This window comes from Muntiacus reevesi, chromosome 5, assembly GCF_963930625.1.
Source record: "Muntiacus reevesi chromosome 5, mMunRee1.1, whole genome shotgun sequence".
Lineage (NCBI taxonomy): Eukaryota > Metazoa > Chordata > Mammalia > Artiodactyla > Cervidae > Muntiacus > Muntiacus reevesi.
Genome location: NC_089253.1, coordinates 110,728,550 through 110,753,507, shown reverse-complemented (window position 1 = coordinate 110,753,507; position 24,958 = coordinate 110,728,550). Strand labels below are relative to the sequence as shown.

The 24,958-nt window shown below is 41.8% G+C and overlaps 1 protein-coding gene across 2 annotated transcripts in view; it reads right to left on the bottom strand.

The window, feature by feature from the left end:
* C5H1orf21 (chromosome 5 C1orf21 homolog) overlaps positions 1–24,958 on the bottom strand; it is a 233,235-nt gene that overhangs the window by 122,149 nt on the left and 86,128 nt on the right. The window contains exon 4 of one of the 2 annotated variants that reach the window (XM_065936192.1): positions 24,040–24,139. The exons of the other annotated variant lie outside the window; for it this stretch is intronic. Coding sequence (XP_065792264.1) covers positions 24,040–24,139 — 100 coding nt within the window. The remainder of the gene's footprint in view (positions 1–24,039; positions 24,140–24,958) is intronic. 2 annotated transcript variants of the gene reach the window in all.

Genomic DNA, 24,958 nt, shown 5'->3' with positions numbered 1-24,958 from the left:
ACTCCCAGGGCTCTAAGAAAGAGAACCATGTCTCCACCACAAGGGAATGCTCACTCATCCAGCTGTACCATCGAATATGTGGTGGGACTGGAGCCAGCCCTCGAACCCAGGCAGTCTGACTCAGACACCCCATGTTCTTATTCAACTTTCCCACAAATGTGTCGTAAAGTGAATTTCTGAAAGAAATGAAAATTCTCTTTGCTGGTCTCTGTTCCAGAACTATTACAACATGTTATCACAATGTGTATCCTCTTTCTGAGTGCAAATCATCTTTAAGATAAACTTTTTCAAGTCAGACATTAAAATATATATTATGATAAAATAAGACCTAAAATAAATGCAAACAGTGATTTTCTTTTTAGGTAACAGCAAATGCTGGTGGCTCAGTGGTGAAGAATTCACTTGCCAATGCAGGAGACAGGGGTTCCATCCCTGGGCTGAGAAGATCCCCTGGAGAGAGTAATGGCAACCTACTCCAGTGTTCTTGCCTCGGAAATCACATGGACAGAGGAGCTTGGCAGGCTACAGTCCATGAGGTCTCAAAAGAGTTGGACATGACTTAGCAACTAAATAACAACAACAAATACAAACAAATACTGACAGAATGGCTCACATGCCTTCCTTTGGCCATAGAGTTCATAAAATTCCACTGTCATCAAGAGTTGCTTTTCTAAAACTGGTAATAAATTTCTGCTGATCAATCCATAGTAAGTCCTTCACTATTGTCCAGGGTCAATGGTTGTGAACTTGCTGGATGGCTGGTCAGAGTGAGGAAATTCATGACCATTCCAGGAATTCTTCCCCATTTAGTGTGGCTGCCATAGAGCCATCTGAAACACGGAACAGTTTGACCAATGGCACACTCGTGCACCTGTATGTATTTGTGTGTGTTAGAAGAAGGACATCCTAATGTTGATTGGATTTAATTCCTTTAATTGGGTTCTGACTTAAGTGGATTTCTATTAAAGAAAAGATTCTTAGATTATAATCCAGAATCTTAAGCATCCCAGTCCCCTCCTTCTCTCTCCAGGCACCTGACCAGCAGGCCTGGCTTGTGCTCTTTGTGATGCAATCTGGCAATGGGGAAACTGCAGCAACCTGAATTTACACCAGGAAGAGCAGGGCTGAAGAGATGAATTGGGCTGGAAAGGAAAGTTTTGCAGAAGATTAGAGAGACACAGCGGGTAGATTTTTCAGGTAGTCCAAAGAAAGGCAGACAGAAAGTCACCAGAGTGGCAGAGAGCTCTATTCATGGGAATAGATTTCAGTACATGGTGAAGTAGGTTTAATAATGAGATGTTTCTCTGGGAGTTTTCGAGGTTATTCCGTAAAAATTTAAATTGCTTTTCAGTGATCTTTGGTGATTCTTTTACTATGCCTCTGGACTGAAGCTGGCTTCTGTGTTCTACAACCATTAGAAATAATTTAGTGGCTGCGAAATCATTAGCAAGAATAGGAAAGAACTAGATAGAGCTGTTTTCATTTGAAGCAATTCCCAAAGCTACAAGCACTGCCACTGAATTTTTTAAATGGAAAAACACAGCCAAAATACAATTTGTAATAAAAGAGTACAGCTTCCCCACTTATGAAAAATATTCATGACGTGACTTTCACTCGGATGTCATGAAGAAAGGTCCCGGAAAGGGAGGCGAGAGAGCTCACTCACATGTGTATGTGAGGGGTGAAGAGGGTTCTCACACATTCTCTCTCCTTCTGACAAGTCTGTACCTCTTCTCACAAGAGCTTCTTTCACATAAAGCAAAAGATCATTTCTACTTGCAATGAATCACCAAGTTATCTTCCCCTTAGAGACCAAAGTGTGCTCTGAGAGTGACAACGAATAGCTCTTTAGGAATAAAGCGTCTGGGTGAGTTGAGGCAACAGCATGTTCGATGACAGTTTAATGTTCGATGGCAGCTGTTCGGTGAGCAGCACGGTAAGTAAGAACACACCATCCTCCACAACCTGGTCAGTCTGAATGAGCCTATTTTAGTAACACATTTTGCTCAATTTGTTTGCAAGAGATGGGAGCTGTTTGGTATTATCATCTTTTGGGGGAGGATTCATAAGGGCGATTGAATGGCTTGATTAGATTCAGATTGAGTGGTATAGCAATTGTGAGATAGGCTCAGTAGTGAGAGCCTGAGGGAGGACACAGATGATGGGAAAGTGGTCCTCAGTGACTCTCACCCCACATCCCTGCAGATGGTGACTGCAGCCATGAAATTAAAAGACGCTTGCCCCTTGGGAGAAAAGTTATAACCAACCTAGACAGCATATTAAAAAGCAGAGACATTACTTTGCCAACAAAGGTCCATCTAGTCAAAGCTATGGTTTTTCCAGTAGTCATGTATGGATGTGAGAGTTGGACTATAAAGAAAGCTGAGAGCCAAAGAATTGATGCTTTTGAACTGTGGTGTTGAAGAAGACTTTTGAGAGTCCCTTGGACTGCAAGGAAGTCCAACCAGTCCATCCTAAAGGGGATCAGTCCTGAATATTCATTGGAAGGACTGATGTTGAAGTTGAAACTCCAATACTTTGGCTACCTGATGTGAAGAACTGACTCACTAGAAAAGACCCTGATGCTGGGAAAGATTGAAGGCAGGAAAAGAAGGGGATGATAGAGGACGAGATGGTTGGATGGCATCACCAACTTGATGGACATGAGTTTGAGTAAGCTCTGGGAGTTGGTGATGTACAGGGAAGCCTGGCATGCTGCAGTCCACGGGGTCACAAAGAGTCAGACACAACTGAGCGACTGAACTGAACTGAAAGACAGTGAATGTTCTTAAGGGTCCATTTTGCTTCCTCAAGAGAGATGTACAGGGGCTTCCTTGGTGGCTGAGACTATTGACTCTGTGCTCCCAGTGCAGGTGGCCTGGGTTCAATCCCTGGTCAGGGAACTAGATCCCACATGCCGCAACCAAGAGTTTGAAGGCTGCAACTAAAGATCCTGCATGGCGCAACTAAGACCTGGTGCAGCCAAAGAAGTAAATATCGTAAAAGAGGGACGTATAGTAGAAAAAAGTACTGCTAAATCATTTCACACCTGTTAGAATGGCTATCACCAAAAAGACAAGAGATTAGACATGCGCGAAGATGTAGAGCAAAGGGGACCCTCCTGCACTGTTGGTGAGATTGTAAATTAACAGTCACTATGGAAAACAGTATGGTGGGTCCTCAAAAAATTAAAAACAGAACTACCATATATATGATCCAGCAATCCCACTTCTGGGTATACACCCAAAAAAAATGCTGTCAGGATCTCAAAGAGATATTTGCACTCCCACACTCTCACTAACTCAGAAGAGCCAAAGTACAGAAATGATCTAACTGTCCATTGATGGAGTTATGGATAAAGAAAATGTGGTATATATACCCAATGAAATAGTATTCCACAGTGAGAAAGAAGGAATTCTGCCACTTGTGACAGGATGGATTTTGAGGGCTCTGTGATAAGTGAAATAAGTCAGAGAAAGAGAAACACTGTATATTACTTATATACAGAATCTAAGAAAGTTAAACTCACAGAAAGAGTGTAGAATGGTGGTTGCCAGCAGCTGTAGGGTGAGAGAGTATGAGGAGATGCTGGTCAAAGACTAGACGCTTCCAGCTATGAGTTAAGTTCTGGGCTTGTAATGTACAGCATAGTGACTACAGATAACACTACTGTATTATGTACTTGAAAGTTGCTAACAGAGTAAATCTTAAATGTTCTCAACACACACACATACATGGTCATTATGTGCAGTGATGTGTTAGCTGATCTTATTGTGATAATCATTTTGCAATGTATATCAAATCACCAGACGGTACACCTTAAATTTATACCTTATATAAAAAAAGAGCTGCTGTAATTTCTGAGATTTTGAATGAGTTAGATCAGACATTTTCAACATACAGCAAAGTATGAACAGCCCACACAATCTATACACACAGACCACAGGAGAATTTGGGAGGATGGTTCATACAGAGACACAGAACAGCCATAATTCCTTGGCACATCTTTTGTACTGTTTTGTCTTAGTTCCTTTTCAGAGATGCTGCTTGCACTCAAAGGCCTGAGTTATATAAAATATCAAGAGTTCAAAAATCTTCAAGTATAATGCACGGCTTGGACATGTTCCAAAGTTTTTTTCACATGGTGTAAAGACGCCTTTCACCTGGTCAAGGTCATGGGTGATAAGGTTCCAAACTGCTCCTGCAGGGTCTGGCAGAGGTACACCCAAGGTCTGGGGTCTTGGCAGCGCATATGCAGAGAAGTATCTGCCAAACCAGAAGGGCATGAATTGCAGGCTCACCCCTCTTATACCACCACCATGTCGGTTTCCAGAAGCAGCTGCCATCACCTGTTCCCCACGTAGCAAGCCAAGTCACCCACTCCAAGGTGCGGGTTTTCAGATCTCAAAGTCCTTCTGACCACTCCTTAACTGGGGAGGGCATAGAGATGACTCACCCGGCTCCTTTGGGACACTCTGTGGGTGGACCTGGCCTTGGCTTACCAAACCACACTCTGCTCACCCCATTACCTGCTCCCTTTTCTATCTCTTTCAGCCATTTGACTCTCTTTATAACCCCATCTCCCGTATTGTCAATTTCTCTTCTCACCACCATCTCTGGAGGCAAATCAAACCCACCAAAGCCCAACTGTCTACAAAACGCAAGGGTACCTGTCAGAAAGGTTACACATTTACCGCAACTTTTCACAGGTGATTTCTTCGTCTGTAAGAGTCTACTGAGCACAAAAGAAACTCATTGGGGCAGCATCCCGGGGAGCACCGACGCGTTCACACGGTGGAGGAGGGAGTGAGGGGAGGGCAGGAAGGTGAGTAAGCGTGACGCTATTTTTTCCTTAAAAGTTAACAATGAAAACTGGAATAGAAATTCATCATGGGAAATTTTCTGGGACCTTCGTCTGCCCCCACAGAAATCTGGGTTTTATTTGTGTATCGGTGGTTGCATCTCGCAGCACATGGCTCCTATTCTGGGAAGATGTAAACAGTAACTGAAGTGGGGAGGTGGTTAGGTCTGAAGCAGAGGGCCCAAAGCTCAGAGAAGGTCAGGGAAAGAAGAAACGAGCCCAGAGCCCTATGAGGAACAAAGAGCGCTGGAATGAGAGGAGTCTAGGTTGGGGGAAGGGAAGAGCCTTATGAAAGGGGAGCTGTGGCTATCAGGGGAAGGGAGAGGGGGGTCCAGAGATGTGCCTTCAGGCCCCCCAGCCTTCCACCAACGTGCTACAAAATGAAAACAAGTCATGTCTGAAGATCCCTTTTTACTCAGGTTGAGTGAAACGAAACAGTGGTTTCTATTTGAGCAGAGGAAATGCTGAACCGATGCACTTCAGCCCAGAAGGTTCTGGAGCCCTGAAGTGACTCCTTTCACAGGGGCCACGCCCCATGAACTGCAAGCTAGAGTCAGACCACTGCTCCCTGCAGCCCAGCTTGCATCAATGAATATGCCACTAGAAGGTTAAAAACAAGAAAACAACAACAACAACGAGGTGAAACCATTACTGTAAAATCTGAACCCTGTTAATCCTACATCTCCATCTGAGAAAGTCTCTTCTTTCACAACACTTGTTTCTCTTGTCACCCCACGGTGCTAAGCCTCAAAGCACCGTCTGGTTTCAGAACCTGAAAACCACTAACGAGGAGAAGCCTCTGTTGGAATAGAATTCCACTCACGTCACCGCTCCCAGTGCCTCACTAAGAAGCTCGAGGATAAGGTGTGCTCCCAGGAAGCTCACATTTAATCACCCCCTGAACCTGACCACATCTCTCTTTACTGCTGGCCCCTCAGTCCAGGCCCCTGCACCTCCTGTCTCCACCAGCTTCCGACTGGCCACCTGCTTCTACTCTTGCGTCTTAGAGCCTATTCCCTATGTAGCAGCCAGAGTCCGCCTTTAAATTAAAACCAAAGTCAGTCTGGTTTATAATCACTCCAAGTCCTCTTCTGGCTTCTGTTACATTTAGAACAGAATCCAGAGTCTACGCTTGAGCTACAGGACAACACGAAGTCCAAGCCCAGGCTGCTTCTCTGAGTTCATCACCCACGACTCTCTCAACCTAAGGGTCTTTTCCTGGAAATTTGGACCCAGTGTTCCTCTGCCTGAAAGAGTGTTCCTGCTTGTTCTCTTGGCCTGCTCCTTCTTTCAGGTCTCTGCTCCAAAAGGTCAATTGCTCAGGCAGACCTTCTCTGACCTGCGAGTCTAAAATAGCCACTGCGTCACTCTCTCTCCTGTTGGTTACTTTTCTCACTGTGCTCATTGCCACCTGACAATGTATTACATGTCTCTCGGTTAACTTGGGTCCAAATTGCTCCTGCAGGGTCTAGCAGAGGTACACCCAAGGTCTGGGGTCTTGGCAGCGTATATCCAGAGAAAAACAAAACAAGGGTGATCATTCGTCTTTTTACCTGTTGCATCCTCTAGTAAAAGCCAGTTTCTTGCAATTGCTCAATAAATACTTCTTGAAAGAATAATTGTGATTTTCAGAGTTCTATCTGAGCTAAAAGCATATTGTTTTTCATTTTAACATTTGGCAAGTGAACAACTGCATTAGCGGAAACAAGACAAGAACAAAGGAGGAAATTTAGGGTCAAAATTCAAAATCTAAATATTTCTACTTTTTTAAAACTTTGTATTTTGTATTGGGGTAAAGCCAATTAACAAACAATGTTGTCATAGTTTCAGGTGGACAGTGAAGGGACTCAGCCATACATACACACAAACCATTCCCCCCAGACTCCCCTCCCATCCAGGCTGCTACGTAACATTGAGCAGAGTTCCCTGTGCTATCCAGGAGGTCCTTGTTGATTATCCATTTTAAACATAGAGACATTTTTGGAGTGAAAGAAGGCAATGGGAATAAAAGATTAATGAAAAAATATTGTGTTCAACAATATTGCTGACACAATACAGACCAAAACGCTGGGTGCAACATTAAAAATAAAATCTTATTTCATATATAATTTGATCACTTTATGTCTTCTTTGGTTATAGATCAAAATCAACAGTGACATTTATACAGTGAAGCATGGGTGCTTGTAGCTAGGAGGAAATTTAAATGCAATTTAGCTTGTCTTGAGTGTGGTGTTCAAAATGAAAATGAAACATAATCTAAATAGAGATTTGTACCAGTTTGGCTTTGTTTTACAATCTGAAAGAATTCATTAGTTTCACAGATAGGTATTTTAGCACCATGCTTTTTCACTTCACCCCAATCATTTACTTTCAATTCTTAATAGTCATGCACATAGCTTTTGAAAATATATTTTAAGTGAAAATGTAAAATCTATTTACATTAAGACTTAAGCATGGACTATTACTTTTAAGGAGGTGAACTGCATACCTTTGTCCCTCCTGGACTTCTCCCTCTACCAACTACCTTTCCCAGCAATGGCCCGTTTTTTCTAAAAAAAATTTAATTAGTATGTTCTAAAAACCTTTAATAGAGAAAGAATCTGAAAATATTTATATGTTATCTGAATCAACATGCTATACACCTGAAACTAACACAATATGGTAAATCACCTGTACTTCAATAAAAAATTTAATTATTCAATCTTTCTAAACCAAAGGCCATTTTCATTCACTATTTAAAACTGTATTGTTAATTATATGTTAATAGAATAGTATTTACATATAGATTTAATACAACAGCCATGAGATGCTTATCTCTCTGTTATTCCTCAGAATCTGACTTTAAGTTGTGACTTTTTCTTGCTCTTTTAGAATTTGGCAGGGCCAACACATTATAGCTACCATAAGTCAATTAAAAAAAAAAAAATCACACTCTGAAAGTGACCAGGTTAGCGTATAGCACAGTATAAAGTCATCAATGTGGACAATTAAATGTTCCCTTTTTGTCTAAATTTTGTTTAAAACTATGTCTTATTCATGCATCTTTATTATCCTTTTCAAATAACAGAACTAACATATCCCACTACCACTTCTAACAAAACTTTAGAACAGAAAGTCAGCAACACAAATCTCACACTTTCAGCAACTAAACTGCACCAATTCAAGCACTGATACATGAAAGATGAACTGAAAAGCAGCCAGCTGAGATGGAAGGGGGGTGGTAACCCCCACACTTCCACCTGTCTTGTCTTCTACTCCTGTAATCCTGTAGAAGGAAATGGCTACCCACTCCAACATTCTAGTCTGGAGAATCCCCATGGCCAGGGGAGCCTGAGGGCCACAGTCCATGGGGTCGCCAAGAGTCAGACACAACTGACCGACTCAGCACACTCCCGTAATGCTTTGAAGCGACAGAAGATGCTGGGGATACTTTTAACTTTTTAGAAGAAAAAAAGTATAAAGCAATCAACACTTGTTGACCACTATCAACACCATCATTTTTCTTAAAAAAAAAAAAAAAAAGTCCTCAAATACTATTATGTATAATCTTTCCAATGGCCCCGTGGCGAGAGAAACCACGGTCTCTCTGGAGATCAGAGAGTCATGTGAACTGTCCACAGGCTGGGAAACAGGTAAAGGAGAACCTTTGAACATGAGTGTTCAATACCCTCCAACAGCGATCACCTAAGTTCAACCCACTTGCTCCCAAGATGTGGAACTGAGGATGACAGCCATGGCCTTGTAGCAGCTGCTCTGCAACAAAACCCAAACACACCCAGGATCTCCAGCCAGTGAGGCTTCTCTATAAACTGGGCTTTCTGGGCCACAGTCATTTGTTCTGTTTAATAAAACCTTATGAGGTATGTAGCCCACGGCTAAGAGAGTAACTTCTGCAAATAATTACTTAGAGTAGAAAATGTGAGAGGAAGTAAGAGACTGAGACTCAAATCACAAAGGATGAAGATGGCTCGAATTCGCATTAGTAATCTGTCAACCCCCGCATGATGTCTCCTCTTTATGTTTTGAAATGAAGAACAAGACAAGGCCCATTAGCTAAAAATAGACTTCAGAGAGAGAATGATATCATAGTTCCCTGCAGTGGAAGCGTGGAGTTGTAACCACTGACCGCCAGGGAAGTCTGTCATAATAGTGTGCTTTGAAAAAAACTTTTATTTAATTTTTTAAAAAACTTCTTTTAGAAGAAAAGAAGATGTAGATATTCGGAAATACAACAGAAATACAAAGCACCACCTAGAGGTCATTATTCACCCTTCCTGGTAAATACCCAGAGGCTTGTTTTCAGCCCATGCACATTACATATTTCGTCATCTGATAAATGGCATTCTATGTATACAAGTGTCACAACCAGTTTTTTTTTTCCCATTTAATATCAGAGCATCTTAACACAATGAAACAAACAAATAGAAATATCCAAACAAGGAAGTGTGACATCAACTATCATAAACTCTGTAGTCTTCCTATCCCCAAATTAGAGAGTTGAGGACTATTTGATACACTTAGGTTTTCATTTGATTCAAGGAATGGCAGAGTCAGCCATGCAGATGAGTTCTCAGCCTCTAAAACAGAGGTGCCCTTGACTGTCCTTTGGCTCAGACGTGTTTCCCAGACCCTAGTCAACAGGCGCTGGCTCAGGAGCAGGGTGCAGAAGGAGGGGCTGTTTCCTAAACTCAGTGACTGTTTGCCAACAACAACAAGAAGAAACTCAGTGCACAGCGTGGCCCATCACATCTGTGGGCTCTTCCTACGGAAGCCCAAAGGTCACGGTCATGGGAAGATCATGGAGGTGAAGACGGCCCTGAGAGGGCTGCGCCAGAGGACTGCCATCAGATCACAGGCTGGGGACAGGACCAAAGGGCCCCAAGTGTGTGAGGGCTCCATCAACCACTGCCTGATGGAGGAACAGCCCGGCTGAGAAAGGAAGAGGCAGGTGATTTGCGGCTTGTTCTTCCATTAGACTGAACGTTCCTGGAACAGAGGCACTGTATTTTGTACACTTAAAAAAAAAATCCCTTTGTATGCCTAACAGAGTGCCTCCCTTGCTTCCCCTTCCTAAAGCACACATTTGTTCCCTTAAGTTCTGAAACCAGACACAGACAAGTTCCCTACGATAACCCGTGTAAACTTAGGGAGATTGCTTAACGTCTCATGGTGGTCTCCACCCCTCACCTATAAAAGGGCATAACAGCCTCTGATAAATGACAGCTATCATTAATATCAGTTCATTATTATTGAATAACTTACATATTGGACACTATGTTACGTTAGGCAAGTGTGTTGTATGACTAAATGATAAGCATAATCTTCAAGGAGCTCAAAGTCAATGATCATAAAATAATAATGATTTACTGGAGTGACTAGACTCTTCTCTAAGAGGGAAAAGTCTTCATTTTCCCATCTCATTTCACTCTTCTCTCTACCCCTAATGCTGGCCTACATTAATTTTTCCCATTACCCATGGTATTGCAAATACCAGGGCATTCTCTGCCAACAGACACTCAGGGTAGCACTTTGCTACACATTTTCAAGTTTCTTTTTCTTGCTGAATTTTCCCCATACATAAATGGTGTCCTTACTAAAATAAGGTAAACTCTTTGACAGCAAGGCCACCTGATTTTGTTTCTTGTGTCTCCATCACCCAGGAGTACACAGGGCCTGTTTATAAACATTGATTCGACGGGAACCATTGTGACCTTGGAACTGCCTATCAACAACCACTGAATGAGGATTACTACCTTGTGAGTACTTAATAGGATGAAGCAATTTTCCTCACTGTTTAGAATGTGTTATCAGAACCACAATTAAACTGTGACACTGGTATGTGATCACAAACTACTCAACTGGAAATATTTCACAGCTGAATGCTTAGGAAGATCTGGTGGCTGAATGAATGGTACGTCTAATTCTGCTCTGTCTCGTGGGGATGGACCTGCCATTGCTACTTACCACCATGTCCCAATCTTCCTCTCTAATATCTGGGGCAAAGACTCAGGACTCATGTGCCACAATGTCATCCTGCATGTCTCTCAAGGCAGTAACTATCACCATCGTTTTGTCTTTCTTATTTCCCCAGATATGAAGTTCAATTTACACAATACATATGATGCCTATATATGCATATATGTTGGGCTTCCTGGGTAGCTCAAATGGTAAAGAAACTGCTTGCAAAGCGGGAGCCCTGGGTTTGATCCCTGGGTCAGGAAGATCCCCTGGAGAAGGAAATGGCAACCCACTCTAGTACTCTTGCCTGGAGAATCCCATGGACAGAGGAGCCTGGTGGACCACAGTCCATGGAGTCACAGAGTCAGACAGACTGAGACTAACACTTTCACTTTTCACTTATGATGCAAATAAAGTCAACTTTTGGAGACATCACCAACAAATAACTATCATGTTCTGATCCCCATATGGGACAAACACTATACCATTATACTATGTCTTGGCCAGTTCTATGATGCTTTAATGATAATACAGTCTTAACATGTATGCAAGGCCATGTACTAGCATTAGTATCTCAAGGCCTATAATTATCTAACCTGAGGTGAGGCTGACCATTTCAGCAGCTTAAGGAATTAGTGTCAAGTCTTCTAAACTATCTGTCCAGTGTTTTCTAAACATTCAGTCAATTTCCAGGTAACATAATGATGACTCCTATACTGCCTGTGTGAGCTTTTTGTTGTTTTGAAAAAAAATTACAGTTAAAATATTTCCAATAGTCAAGATACTTGCCCTAATATGATATTTTATCAAGTAGTTTCCCCACTGGTTTGGTAAAGCAGTCCAGTCTCCCCTTGACATGCCTAATGCATCATGTATCTCTGAGCCTTTTCACTGTCTCTCAGTTTGAAACTCCTGCCACTTCTTTGTCTGTTTTTCATCTCGTAAGACTCAGCTGATGCCTTAATCGTCTTTTTTATGAGTCTCTTCCTACTCCTAGGATAAGAATGTTCTGCATTATCATCATAGGATACTAATACTTTTGCTGAGATGCTCATCTGTCACATCGGTATCCGTTCCTAAAAGGCAAGGACCACGTTTAACCCATCTTTATAGACTCAGTGCCTAGCACAGTGCCTAAGCCACGTGAGATAGTACACGCTTAGTAGACTGAACAAACTGCTAGGTTTTAAATGAAACCAAATAGAACCACTGATCAGACTCCATCTATTTACCTGGACAAACAAGTCTATCAGACGAATCCCTGTTGCCCTGGGTCTATTTCCAGTGACAGAACTTTCTCCTCTGGGACAGATTTCACATTACCCTTAAAGCACAACTGAAGGCCTTCAGAAGATGGAAACATAAAATTCTATTTATCAAAATAAATGGTTGTATTGAATGATAAATGTTAACCAATAAAAGATTTAAGTCATACAGGAAAAAAGAAAAAAAGTAACTAGTAATCACCTCAAACTCCACAATAGAGAGTCTGCCATTGTTAAGGCTTTGGTGAATAGTCATTCAAAGATTCTTTCATGTACTTGCACAGAATTTTACGTATATTTTAAACATGCAAAATTTATAAACAAGGTATGCTGTGTAAAACCCTTTATCAATATGTTGTGAACTTCCTTCCATCTCAATAAATATAGAGTACCATGACCAATCTAGATAGCATATTAAAAAGCAGAGACATTACTTTGCCGACAAAGGTCCATCTAGTCAAGGCTATGGTTTTTCCAGTGGTCATGTATGGATGTGAGAGTTGGACTATAGAGAAAGCTGAGTGCCAAAGAATTGATGCTTTTGAACCGTGGTGTTGGAGAAGACTCTTGAGAGTCCCTTGGACTGCAAGGAGATCCAACCAGTCCATCCTAAAGAAGATCAGTCCTGGGTGTTCATTGGAAGGACTGATGTTGAAGCTGAAACTCCAATACTCTGCCACCTGATGCGAAGAGTTGACTCATTTGAAAAGACCCTGATGCTGGGAGGGATTGAAGGCAGAAGGAGAAGGGGACGACAGAGGATGAGATGGCTGGATGGCATCACCGACTCAATGGACATGAGTTTGGGTAAACTTCGGGAGTTGCTAATGGACAGGGAGGCCTGGCATGCTGCGGTTCATGGGGTCACAAAGAGTCGGACACAACTGAGCAACTGAACTGAACTGAACTGATATTACCACTTGGTGCCTCAGAAAAGTTGTTCTGGCTTGACATTCCCAGTTGTGGCATAAGACAGATGCCTGTTCCTGCCAGTTTGAGTGGTGACAAATGTCTTGTTTTGATTTAGGATTTTGGTGTGGTTTATTTGATTTCTAAGTTGAATACCTTTCTGCATGTTTATTGGCCTTTTGAATTTTTGCCTTTTCAATTGCCTGGTCACAAACATCATCCATTTTTCAACTGGAGTATTAGTTCTTTCTTTATAGATTTTAAGAAAATTTTTAAAATAAATTTTAGTCTTTTTATACTAGTCATTTTAACCCTATTTGTTTGCAAATATTAGTCTCACTCACTTTGACACTTGTCTTTTAACTTAGTTCACGGCAGTTGGTGTGTTTGTTGCAAAGCTCAGAGATTTAAAATTTTTATATCGTCAACTTTCTTTTTTAGGGCGCTGGATTGTGTGGCATTACAAAGAAGACATTTTACAACCTAAGATTATAAAAATATCAATATTTTCTGTAATACTTCTATGGTTTCATATTTCACAGTTTGCTCTTCAGATTCATCTGGAAAACTCTAGTATGAAGGGATGAGTTAGAAATTCAATGTCATATTATACTTATGAATACAATTTCATATAAATTCCATAAAATGATTCATATTTTAAAGAATAAAATTGAATTGAATATGGATAAAGAATGAAATATGAATTGAAATAGTATCTAGTTTGTGCATTTTTTTAGTTCTGTCAGCTCTGAACGCATATGTCTAATTATAATCTGTGTTTTTTGCCTCTTGGCTTCTCTACAGTGCTTCACAAAGAAATGTCCTTCCTTCTATAAACATCCTCACTGTATGTGATAAATCCAAGAGTCGGAAAATGCTGGATTACATCACACACACAAACACAACACACACAGATTTATGTTTAATAAATGAAAATATATTTGCTAACAATCCTGAATATTCATTAGAAAGACTGATGCTAAAACTGAAGCTCCAATACTCTAGTCACCTGATGTAAAGAGATGACGGATTAGAAAAGACCCTGATGCTCGGAAAAATTGAAGGCAGGAGGAGAAGGGGATGACAGAGGACGAGATGGTTGGATGGCATCACTGACTCGATGGACATGAGTTTGAGCAAGCTCTGGGAGATGGTGAAGGACAGGGAAGCCTGGTGTGCTGCAGTCCATGGGGTCACAAAGAGTCAGACACAACTGAGCGATTGAACAACAACAACAACTTATAGCAATAGTCATAACATTATATTCACCACTCTTAAATCATACAGTCTTTTGATGTAAAGACACACTCTCATATGTTATACAGAACAGAAGCTAGTCTAGGTCCAAACAGAGAAAGAACAAATCATAGGAATACAAATATTCTAAAATACAAGGTAAAGAGCTAAGTATCGTGTAGAAAATCATAACTAATTGATTTGCACTAAACTCATTCTTCTTTCCCCCAGCATAGTCAAGGGAAACAAAGACTGCTCAGATGATGATGGTAATAAACGGGCTTCTCTCAAACCATATCATGTGACAAGCCCTAATCTAAGGGTTTCCAAACTTTGATACATTTAAGCCCTCTGAAGGCAGGTAAGTACTAGCACTGTATTCTCTGTACTATACAGATGGAGATACTGAGGCAAGGAGAGCCTCAGTGATTTGCTAAGGTTACATGTTAGTGAGTAACTGAGCCAGGCTTTGAAACCAATTAGCCAGGTTTCAGGCCTGTGCACGGTGAACTTCAAGTCCATTGAAAACAGCCTTAATAACAACCACAGACTCTCCTGACATCCTCTTGTGAAAAAAAACAACGAAAAACCACGGAGACTGAGCTCAGGCAGCCAGTTAACAATCACTTCACAAAGACTCTTGAGCAAAAGTGGGTTCGGATTTAAGGACAAAGACGATACATTGTTCCTGAGAGGGAATCACCCTTTGTCAAGAGCTGGCATCCTCAATTCTAAGCCACAGTCCTACTTCTTTACTTAAGTGAACTGGCAGGGCTCTTCAGTTTTCCTTTTGTATCAAGTAGGGATTACAATAATAACTGCTCGCGAAAAGGTCTTCTAAACTGTAAAGTGTGAGTCGGTGCTTTTGATGCCAAGTAACAATTCAGGGGCAAAGGAAACAGCCACCTGTAAGACTCCAGGTGCAGAAGGTAGGTACCATGCGGCTCCGTAAGTGAGGGCTAAGCCCGACAGGGATGGCCAGGCGGGCCCTGCAGGTAGCCGCTGCCAGGCAGGTGCTGCTAGGTAAGTGCTACCTGGCAGATGCTGATGGCAAAACAGCTCCTTTATGCCACATCAGCCAGGATTCCAGGAAGAGGCTATTGTTTTGAATTTCTGAATTCCGTGATGTCATTCGGGAGAAAATAACTTCGAGGAGAAGTGCTATGGGTACAGAAACCCTCCCACCTTCTCTCTGTGGCTGAGTCACTGTTTCAGAACTTCCCCCGGCAGAGAACAAGCCTTGCTGACAGCTCTGGTCCTCTGTGCTTCCGCTGGATGGTACCAGGAGGCCGAGGCACCGGGCAGCGTGTCCACGTCCAGGGCCACATCCAGGGGCCACATCCAGTCTTATTTCCTCCCCGAGGAAGGGCTCCCAGCAGTTACAGACAAGACCAGGAGGGGCAAGCGAGCAACTGAAGGAAACCCTCCAGACGCTGAACTGAAGGGACGCCTCCAAGGGTCCTGCCAGCACGTCCCTGCTGAAGGCACCTCAGAACTCAGAGGCTCCCTCATCTTGCAATCAGGCTGCTTCGTAGCAATAAGTGACAAACGGTCCGACTTGTCAGCTTACCTCTATTTCTAATGTTAAAAGAACGGGCTCATGATGTGGTTGGCAAGGGAAGGAAAAATAGCACTTGGATTTTTCTTTTTTTTAAATATAGAAAGTATAGCACATTTCGAGACTTTCTGTCACAAACATTTTTTTCCAAGCAGAAATTCAGACTGACTGTTCTTCGGCTAGATTAAATTCTGCATCATGTGGCATTCCAGTGCGGTCTGTTCCGAGGTGGGCAAGGGGCCAAAGTGAAGAGGCTGGATCAGTCTACTCCTGTGTACAACCAAGGCTGGACTGCTAATGACACCTGGCTTCTTTCTAAGAGCTTTCCGTCGTTAACTCACTAGCTCCTCCACACAACTCCGAGTGGAGGATACCACCGCTATCTCTATACTGTAGACGAGGAAACTCAGACACTGATGAGGCTCCTTGTCAAAGACAACACTTTGGACGTGGAGTAGCTGGAAGAAACCTGGGTGGCAGGCGGGAATTCACAATCCTTTACATGCTCAAGGTTTGGGCTTGTCTCCTCTCTCCTGTCATAGTGATAAACACCTATCAGAAGGGCCCAGAAACAGCAGAAAATGAAACTAAGCTACTTTGAGCCCTTCTCTGAGTCAGACACTGGGCTAAGCCCTTTCCCTTTGGAAGTGTGAGGTGGAAACTCCCGGCTGAGGTGGGCTGACTTCTAGCATTTCACAAGTCGCCGGGTGCACTGAATGCCTTTAAGAACTTTCTGAGGCTCAGCACAAGACATTCTGGAATCTTCAACGCTTAAAGCCAGGATCAGGTTCCTTGCTTTCCTGACTTAAATTTTTTTCAAATTTTTTTAGCTTTTATGACTGTGACCTAGCTCTAGCATACATTCATCAAACACTTTTGCTTTTAAGGTTCTTTACCCATTCACTGAAAAAAAAAAGTGGGTGTGTGTTGAGGGGAAGATGTCCTCTCTGATCTTTGAGAAATAACTTCAGAAGGCAAAAGAAGCTTCTGTAGGCCAGCAGCAAAGTGTCAGGGGATGCAGCTAAAGATGACCACAAATGAGCATTGAGAGATGAGCGAGTTAGAATTTGCTCTTCTTCGTCGGCCAGGCTGGTTCCCAGTCCTGTTTCTCTGATTTTCCTGGGCCCTCACCTGTGTGTATCTCCCATCTGGAGAGTCAAAGCAGAAAATGAGTGCTGCTTCCTCAGTCGAACCCCTTTCCTCTTCGATTCAATAATAAATCAACTCCAAAACTGAAACTTGAATGGGAAGGAAACTGTAAACACCAACACTACCTTCTAGTGACTTAAACTAGCACTATCCAATAGAAATAATGTGAGTTATGTCAGTGAGTTAAACATTGCCAGCAGTCACATTAAATAAGTAAAAAGAAAACAGTGGCATTAATTTTAATAATAAATTTTGTTTAGCTCTGTATATTATCATTTCAACATGTAATCCAAGGAAAATTGGTGAGCTATTTTATCCTTTTTTTTTGTACTAAGTCCTCAAAATCTCATGTGTAATTCATACTTATCAGTTCAGTTCAGTTGCTCAGTTGTGTCCAACTCTTTGTGACTCCATTGACTGCAGCACGCCAGGACTCCCAGTCCATCACCAACTCCTAATTCATACTTATAGTATATCTCAATTAGGACTAACCTTATTTAACATGCTTAATTATCACATGTGGCCAGTGGCTATTATATTAGATGGCACAGACTTAAAACATGATTTTTTCCATTTCTGTCTCACAAACAAACACAGATCAATTAATCCTTAATTAATTTTCACTTCATGCAACCAGAAATTATTACAGGAAGAAACACTGAATTATTATCTGCTTCAAACTGCTTTGAATTTCTACAAAAATCTATTTCCTCATTTAATCTTCACCATAACCTGTGAAGTTGGACCCAATAGTATTTTAGATAGGAAACAGATTGGCATAACAGGGTTGCCCTTTCTCTCTCTCTCTCGCACATACAGATACACATATGCACACACACATACACCTGTTATATGTTCTCAATTTATGTGGCCAAAGACCAGACCAGAACTGAGGCCACACAGCTGTATAGAGACCATGTGAAAAAAAGCAGCCAGATTCTTGCTTTATTGATGCTCTTTTATATACCACCATTCCAGAAGAATTTACTCTTATAATCTAAGCACTTTCACTTAAGGGAACATATATAATAATCAGGACCATCTTGGTCCTTAATCAGTCAAGGCCACCTTATCATAAGGAGGGAGCTGGCATGGTCAGGGCCCACCCAGTTCCTGAACAGTCTCTCTGCCTCCAGCTCCTGGCATTCTGGAACCCCACATCCTCTCAAGGTCAAACAGTCCTTGCCTCCAGGGGCTCATAAGAGAGAAGCTTATAAGAGAGAAGACACATATACACAAATAATGAGATTAGACATAGAAACAAGTAAACCAAATACATAAGCAAATAAAATGTATTCTGGGATGGCAGGAAAGGGATTCTTTCTGAAGGTACCAGCAAAGCTTCACGCAAGTTTGGAAAAAGAGCAGGATTTAAACAGATGAAAGTGGGCAAAGGGCCCATGCCAAGCAGAGATCACAGTGTACTTGACCTGGGGCACAGAGGTATGCAAAGTGGTTACAGGGTGAGCTGGCCCCTCTGGCTGTAGAACATGAGGGACAGAGTATAGAACAAGTTCGCCAAAGTAAGTGAGAGGGTAAAGGCCATCTTCAGAGGTCTTGAATGTTCACTAAGGCTTTAGGATTTTACAGTCTAAGAACTGAGTGAAGCAGAAAGTTCTAGAGTGGGAGAGTTAACAAGAACAAAGGACTACTTAAGAAAAATCTGGTACAGTCTGACAATTTACAGGTGCAAAAAAAAAAAAAATGGAGAGTTAAAAACAAAGCAAAGAAGCAGGCAAACAAAGAGGGCTAATGGAGCGTAAGTTCAGAGAACCTTGCATTATTCTGGGTCATGGATTACAACAACCTAAATGATGCTGGTGGTAGGAAAAGTGCTGTTAGGAGAATGAGATTTACAGATCTGGAACTGGAAGAGACAAGGGCCTCAAGTTTAAAGCCTTTTCAAGATTAAAGTCTACATTACTGGAAGAATGACGGCGACCTTCATGCAAATAGGAAAGTCAATATAGCTAAACAGCTTTCCCCATGGAGGGTGGGCTTTGGGAGAGATAATGATCTCAAGTTTAACATGTAAACTTCCCTAATAAGGCCTGAATCTGTTCTGTGCACCTACTTTAATAGTTTAAGTGAATGACGGTTGAAAGAAATCCAATAAGCACTTGGCTTTCCTCAGAACTTGCTTAACTAGTTTCTGATAACTTGAGCCTACTGGTCACTTGCTTTCTGCAAGCTGGTCTTGGCAATATGCTCAGCTGTCCTCTGAATGACCTCAGAAGATCTGCTGACCATTCTTCATGTCTGACCCGACCACTGAGGGAAGGAAATTTCCAATCTGGACATGGAACTTCCTGGTCTGGATGTTACTTCTGAAAGGGCCATGGTGCTGAGACACAGCTTTAGATTTAAAACTTGGTGGAAGAGTGGTTAAGAATCACCTGCCAGTGCAAAAGATGCAAGACATGGGTTTGATCCCTGGGTCAGGAAGATCCCCTGGAACAGGAAATGGCAACCCACTCTCTAGTATTCTTGCCTGGAAGATTCCATGGACAGAGGAGCCTGACAGGCTACAGTCCACGGGGTCACAAAAAGCCGGACACTACTTAGCACGGATGCAAGCACACACCTCTATATTTAAAGTGAAGGAAAGTCTGTAGGTACATGTCAGTAATAAAGCTCTTTGTCAACAAACTCCTGTGACATCTACAAGGCAAGATGCCCATTCATCACTTGATCCTCGATGGTGGAATATTCTATAGCGATTCTGTCCCATACATTTGGAGTGGTTGGTCTCCTAATAACCAAAATATCACAGAGAGCAAAGGGCTTCACATAAATGGAAATTACAAAGTCGGCTTAAAACTCAACATTCAGAAAACTAAGATCATGGCATCCAGTCCCAGCATTTCATGGCAAATAGATGGGGAAACAGTGGAAACAGTGACAGACTTTATTTTTGGGGGCTCCAAAATCACTGCAGATGGTGACTACAGCCATGAAATTAAAAGATGCTTACTCCTTGGAAGAAAAGTTATGACCAACCTAGACAGCATATTAAAAAGCAGAGACATTACTTTGCCAACAAAGGTCCATCTAGTCAAAGCTATGGTTTTTGCAGTAGTCATGTCTGGATGTGAGAGTTGAACTATAAAGAAAGCTGAGCACCAAAGAACTGATGCTTTTGAACTGTGGTGTTGGAGAAGACTCTTGAGAGTCCCTTGGACTGCAAGGAGGTCCAACCAGTCCATCCTAAAGGAAATCAGTCCTGAATATTCATTGGAAGGGCTGATGCTGAAGTTGAAAATCCAATATTTTGGCCACCTCATGCAAAGAAATGACTCATTTGAAAAGATCATGATGCTGGTAAAGACTGAAGGCGGGAGGAGAAGGGGAGGAGAAGGGGGCAACAGAGGATGAGATGGTTTGATGGCTGACTCAGTGGACATGAGTTTGAGTAAACTCCAGGAGTTGGTGGTGGACAGGGAGGCTTGACGTGCTGCAGTCCATGGGGTCGCAAAGAGTCAGACACGACTGAGAGACTGAACTGAATCATTTGTAAAAAACACATGGCTTATCAATGCTCCCCAGTATGTCCTTAGAGGCTATAAAATTCAATTAACACTTTTAGGAAAAGGATCGAATGTGTGTGTGTACACACACTTCAGAGCCATCCCCAAATATGCCACCTTTCACAGACTTTGTCAAATCTCCCACAACATGTGGTAATAATATTTTCAAACATTTTAAAACATCAAGCTTTTAAAAAGTGGATGAGGCCTCTTTATTCAGTGGAAAATAGAGGCATGATTTAGAAAGCAGAATGTAACTGTCCAGGATGGAATACAGCCCAGTCATGAGTTCTCATGGCCTCTGGTAATGGGTGTGGCAACTGGTCTCCAAAGATGGCTCTCAACAATTCTTCCCCTGCCTAAAGGGTCAGACTCAAGAAATGGAGAGCCTTTGTGCTCCCTTGATTGAGTCTGGGTTGGTCTTGTGACTTGCTTTTGCTCAACAGAACACAGCACAATCAACATTCTTGGACTTTCAAGCCCAGGCCTTAAGAGGGCTAGCAGCTTCTACTTCTTCTCCGGGCAGTTAGCCACCTCATGAAAATGTGACTACCTGATGGAAAGAGAGATGTGAAGCCATCATGGTCAGCTGAGCCCAGCTGAGCTCCCAGCTGACTGCAACTGCATGACTGAAAGTGTTAGTCGCTCAGTCGTGTCTGACTCTTTGTGACCCCGTGGACTGCAGACTGCCAGACTCCTCTGTCCATGGGATTTTCCAGGCAAGAATACTGGAGTGGGCAGCCACTCCCTTCTCCACGGGATCTTCCCAACCCAGGGATTGAACCTGGGTCTCCTGCATTGCAGGCAGATTCTTTACCATCTGGGGCACAAGGGAAGCATGATTGGAGCCCTGGCAGAAAAACAGCAGATGAACCCCAGCCACCCCACAGAATCAGGAGAAATAAAAAATCAGTGCTGCTAAGTTTGGGGTCCTTTGTAGGTGATAGCAGATTACTGAAACAATGGGTGACAAAAGATATCAAGTGGCTGAAAGTGAGTCTGACCTACCATTCACCTGTGACCATCTGTGATTCTACTGGGATTCTGTAGACTTCTGCTTGCAAGCTAATTCAAGTGGAGAAACAGATAGGACCTTCTCTTGTCATATTCAGACTCTAGCATTCAGTAACATCTAGGATACAGGTACTGATGTTCACACTGGATTCTGACAGTTCTATTCCCAGAATCCGGAAGGACTAGGAAAACTGTCTCCCTTGACTGGAACACAAAGCTCTCTCTCTCCTTGTGCTCTTTTTTTATGTAACACCATGCCACAAACTTACAAATGTTGACATCAGAAAGAGTAATAAGATGATGAATGCTGGAGTGAATAAAACGTCACTGTGAGTACTGGGGGGATAAAGAGAAGCTGGCATAGGCCTAAATGCACTTGGTGGTGTGGACTGTGTGGGGTCACACAGACAGCGGTGACTAGGCAGGCATGGGGCAGACTGAATTACTAGCCCCAGTTCTTGACCCTTTCTTACACCCATACCCTTGCTATCAATGTGCTATGGTCAGATGAACTTCTTTGCCCTCTGTCTTTGAACCCTCTTATGTGACTCAATTTGGCTAATAAAACGTGGGTGCAAACAACAGTGTGCCAAGTCCAAGTTCAAGCTTAAGAGACATCATGTGTATTGCTTGCACTTCTACCCTTCTGAAAAAGAAGAGCATGTTCCCCTTGGCTCCTGGATCCCAGGAGGAAGTTGAGACATGGAGCAGAGTCACCCCAGCTGACCAACTGCCTTGTGATCAAGAAAGATACGCTTATTGTTGAATGCTACTCAGATTCCGAGGAGGTCTATTACCCAGCAATAGTTGACTAATACAAGGCTCCTTTATTAGAGGCCAATATTTGCAAACTACACACGATACTTTAGAACAACAGAAAGTCTTCTTGGTTATAAAAGTTGTAACCATATTAGCAAATGAATGGTCAGATGGTTTCACTGCCAAGCGAAATAAAATACAATATATTGAGTGTCACCAAATGAACTTACAAAACAGAAAGAGACTCACAGGCTGAGAGAACAAACTTATGGCTGCTGGGAGGAAGGACAGGGGTAAAGGACAGTTAGGGAGTTTGGAACTGACATGTAGACACTGCTCTATTTAAAATGGAAAAGCAACAAAGACCTACTGTATAGCACATGGAACTCTGCTCAATGTCATGCGGCAGCCTGGATGGGAGGGGAATTGGGGGGAGAATGGATACACATTGATGTATGGCTGAGTGCCTGTGCTGATCACCTGCAGCTACACAACCTTGTTTGTTAATCGGTTATGCCCCAATACAAAAAAAAAGGTTTATATATATATATAGACTATCGTTAAATGATATCATTAAGTCTTAAATAAATCCAAGATTATCTTTCTATAGGTTATGATTTGATATTCAAAGTTCTCCATAATATATCCCTAATTTAGTTGTCTAGCCAATTTCCTCTCACTTATATTTTATATTCCATTCAAACTGTATCACTTGAGGGGGTGGAGGGAGGCTCAAGAGGGAGGGGATACATACATACACACATATGGCTGATGCATTTTGCTCTACAGCAGAAACATACAATCGTGTAAAGCAATTATACTTCAATTAAAAAAAAAACTAGATTACTTGATTTTGTAATTTTGGGGGGATTACTTGTAATTTTTGAATATGTCACATCACCTTTAGCCTTTCCTCATCCAGTTTCTCCCTACACTCTTTATCCAACAGATTTAGGTTCTCCATCCTTTAAGGCCAGTTTCAGCTGTCACCTCTGTAAGAAATCTGTTCTGATCCCATCTTTTAAGGTAGTCTCTCCATCCCTCTGACTCTTATCATGATATGTATGTCTTTTCCTCTTCCAGTATTTGGCTTATTCTGCCGCATAACACCTCCTCATCCTCTTATAAAGTCCTAGAAAGCAAGGTTTATCTCTGTATCCTCCATGGCATTTAGCAAAGGGCCTGACACATCACGTACCAGCTAGTCAATAAATTTTCACAGTGAAAAATGGAAGACGGATAGGAAGTAGCCACGACACTGAGAAGGTTCGTGGACTTCGGAGTCAGAGACATCTGACTGTATTACTTAGTAGCTGAGCAGCTTTGGACCGGTTAGTCTCACTGTGCTCCAGCTCCCAAATCTCTAAAATTGGGATGGCACAGATTTCACAGGATTGTTGTGAAACTTCAACATGAAACTGAATGCAAATGCTTCTCACTGTCTGACATATGGTGGAGGCTCCATAAGTGGTAGCTCTAATTACAAAAATGACAGTGACACAGAATCTCACATAGAAGTTGGTTTAAACAAATTCCCGATACTCAATTATTTCCTCTTAAAAGTTCAATTTTGAGAGTGACAGTAATAACTCTAATTCCTATTAGCTGTTTTCCCAGAAGGTGTGGTTTCAAAGATCTGGATTCTAGTTTTACTAACTCATTACTGACCAGGAGATTTTTGCAGAAACTAACACTGCAGCTGGCATTTTTTTTTTTTCCGGCGGGGGGGGGGGGTTGCTGATCGAAATTTTTTCTCACTAACATTTCACAGGTTATTTCATTCAATAGTTAGAACTGACACACCTGCAAAGTCTTCTAATTTTTGTGAAATGTTGTCTTCACTCCACTCTTCTGTAGAAGCAAAGGAACATTCTCCAGCACCATGGGTTTCATTTTTCACTTTCTGTATCAGAATGAATCACTAAGTATTTTTTGTCGTTTTGTTGGTCTAATATTTACATCATTTGAATCAGAACCATATTCTGAAAACCATGATCTTCTGAGACACTTAGTATATATGTCACTCAGATAATCAGAGAAAGTATCTGCATAAAATTCACCGAAAAATCCTCTTCACTCAAAATTTTTCAATGTGTCATTTTTGAAAATTCTATGTTTATGATATACACAAGGTTGGAACAAAAACGTAATGGAGCAATATGTGAATGATAATGACAGTCAAGTTGTATAAAGAACACTTGATCAATTTTAAGCTCTAACAGTTTTGCACAGTGATGTTTATTTTATCATCGTCTAAAAATGCAGTGATGTCTCCAGTCAATAATGTGTTAAGATGCTCATATATCACTCCACAGTTCTCGGTTCTATAGGTAGGGACCACTAGAAGCAAGTTTGTTCTAGGCAACAAATATATCTCCTTAAAACAAACCAAAGGGAATCTGTCTTCCTCCATATACATGAGTTTACTTGTAGTAGAGCATTATCCCTCCCACAGTGTTCCCAATTCTTCCCCAGGGAACTGAAGCAACCGCTGCAATGGATCAAAAGCTAGACACTAAAATGCCGTAGAAGCTCTTGACAGAGACTGAATTGTAAACAACTTGAGTTGTTTACATGTAAACATTATTTCAATAAGACTCTTTAATGAATAAGAGATGAAGAAGTGCTCTTATGAATAAAAGTGCCATGCAAATGTCAATGGGTATTATTGTTATAGTAATTCAGCAAAGATGGTTTCATCTTCTTTGACTAACTGGAACCT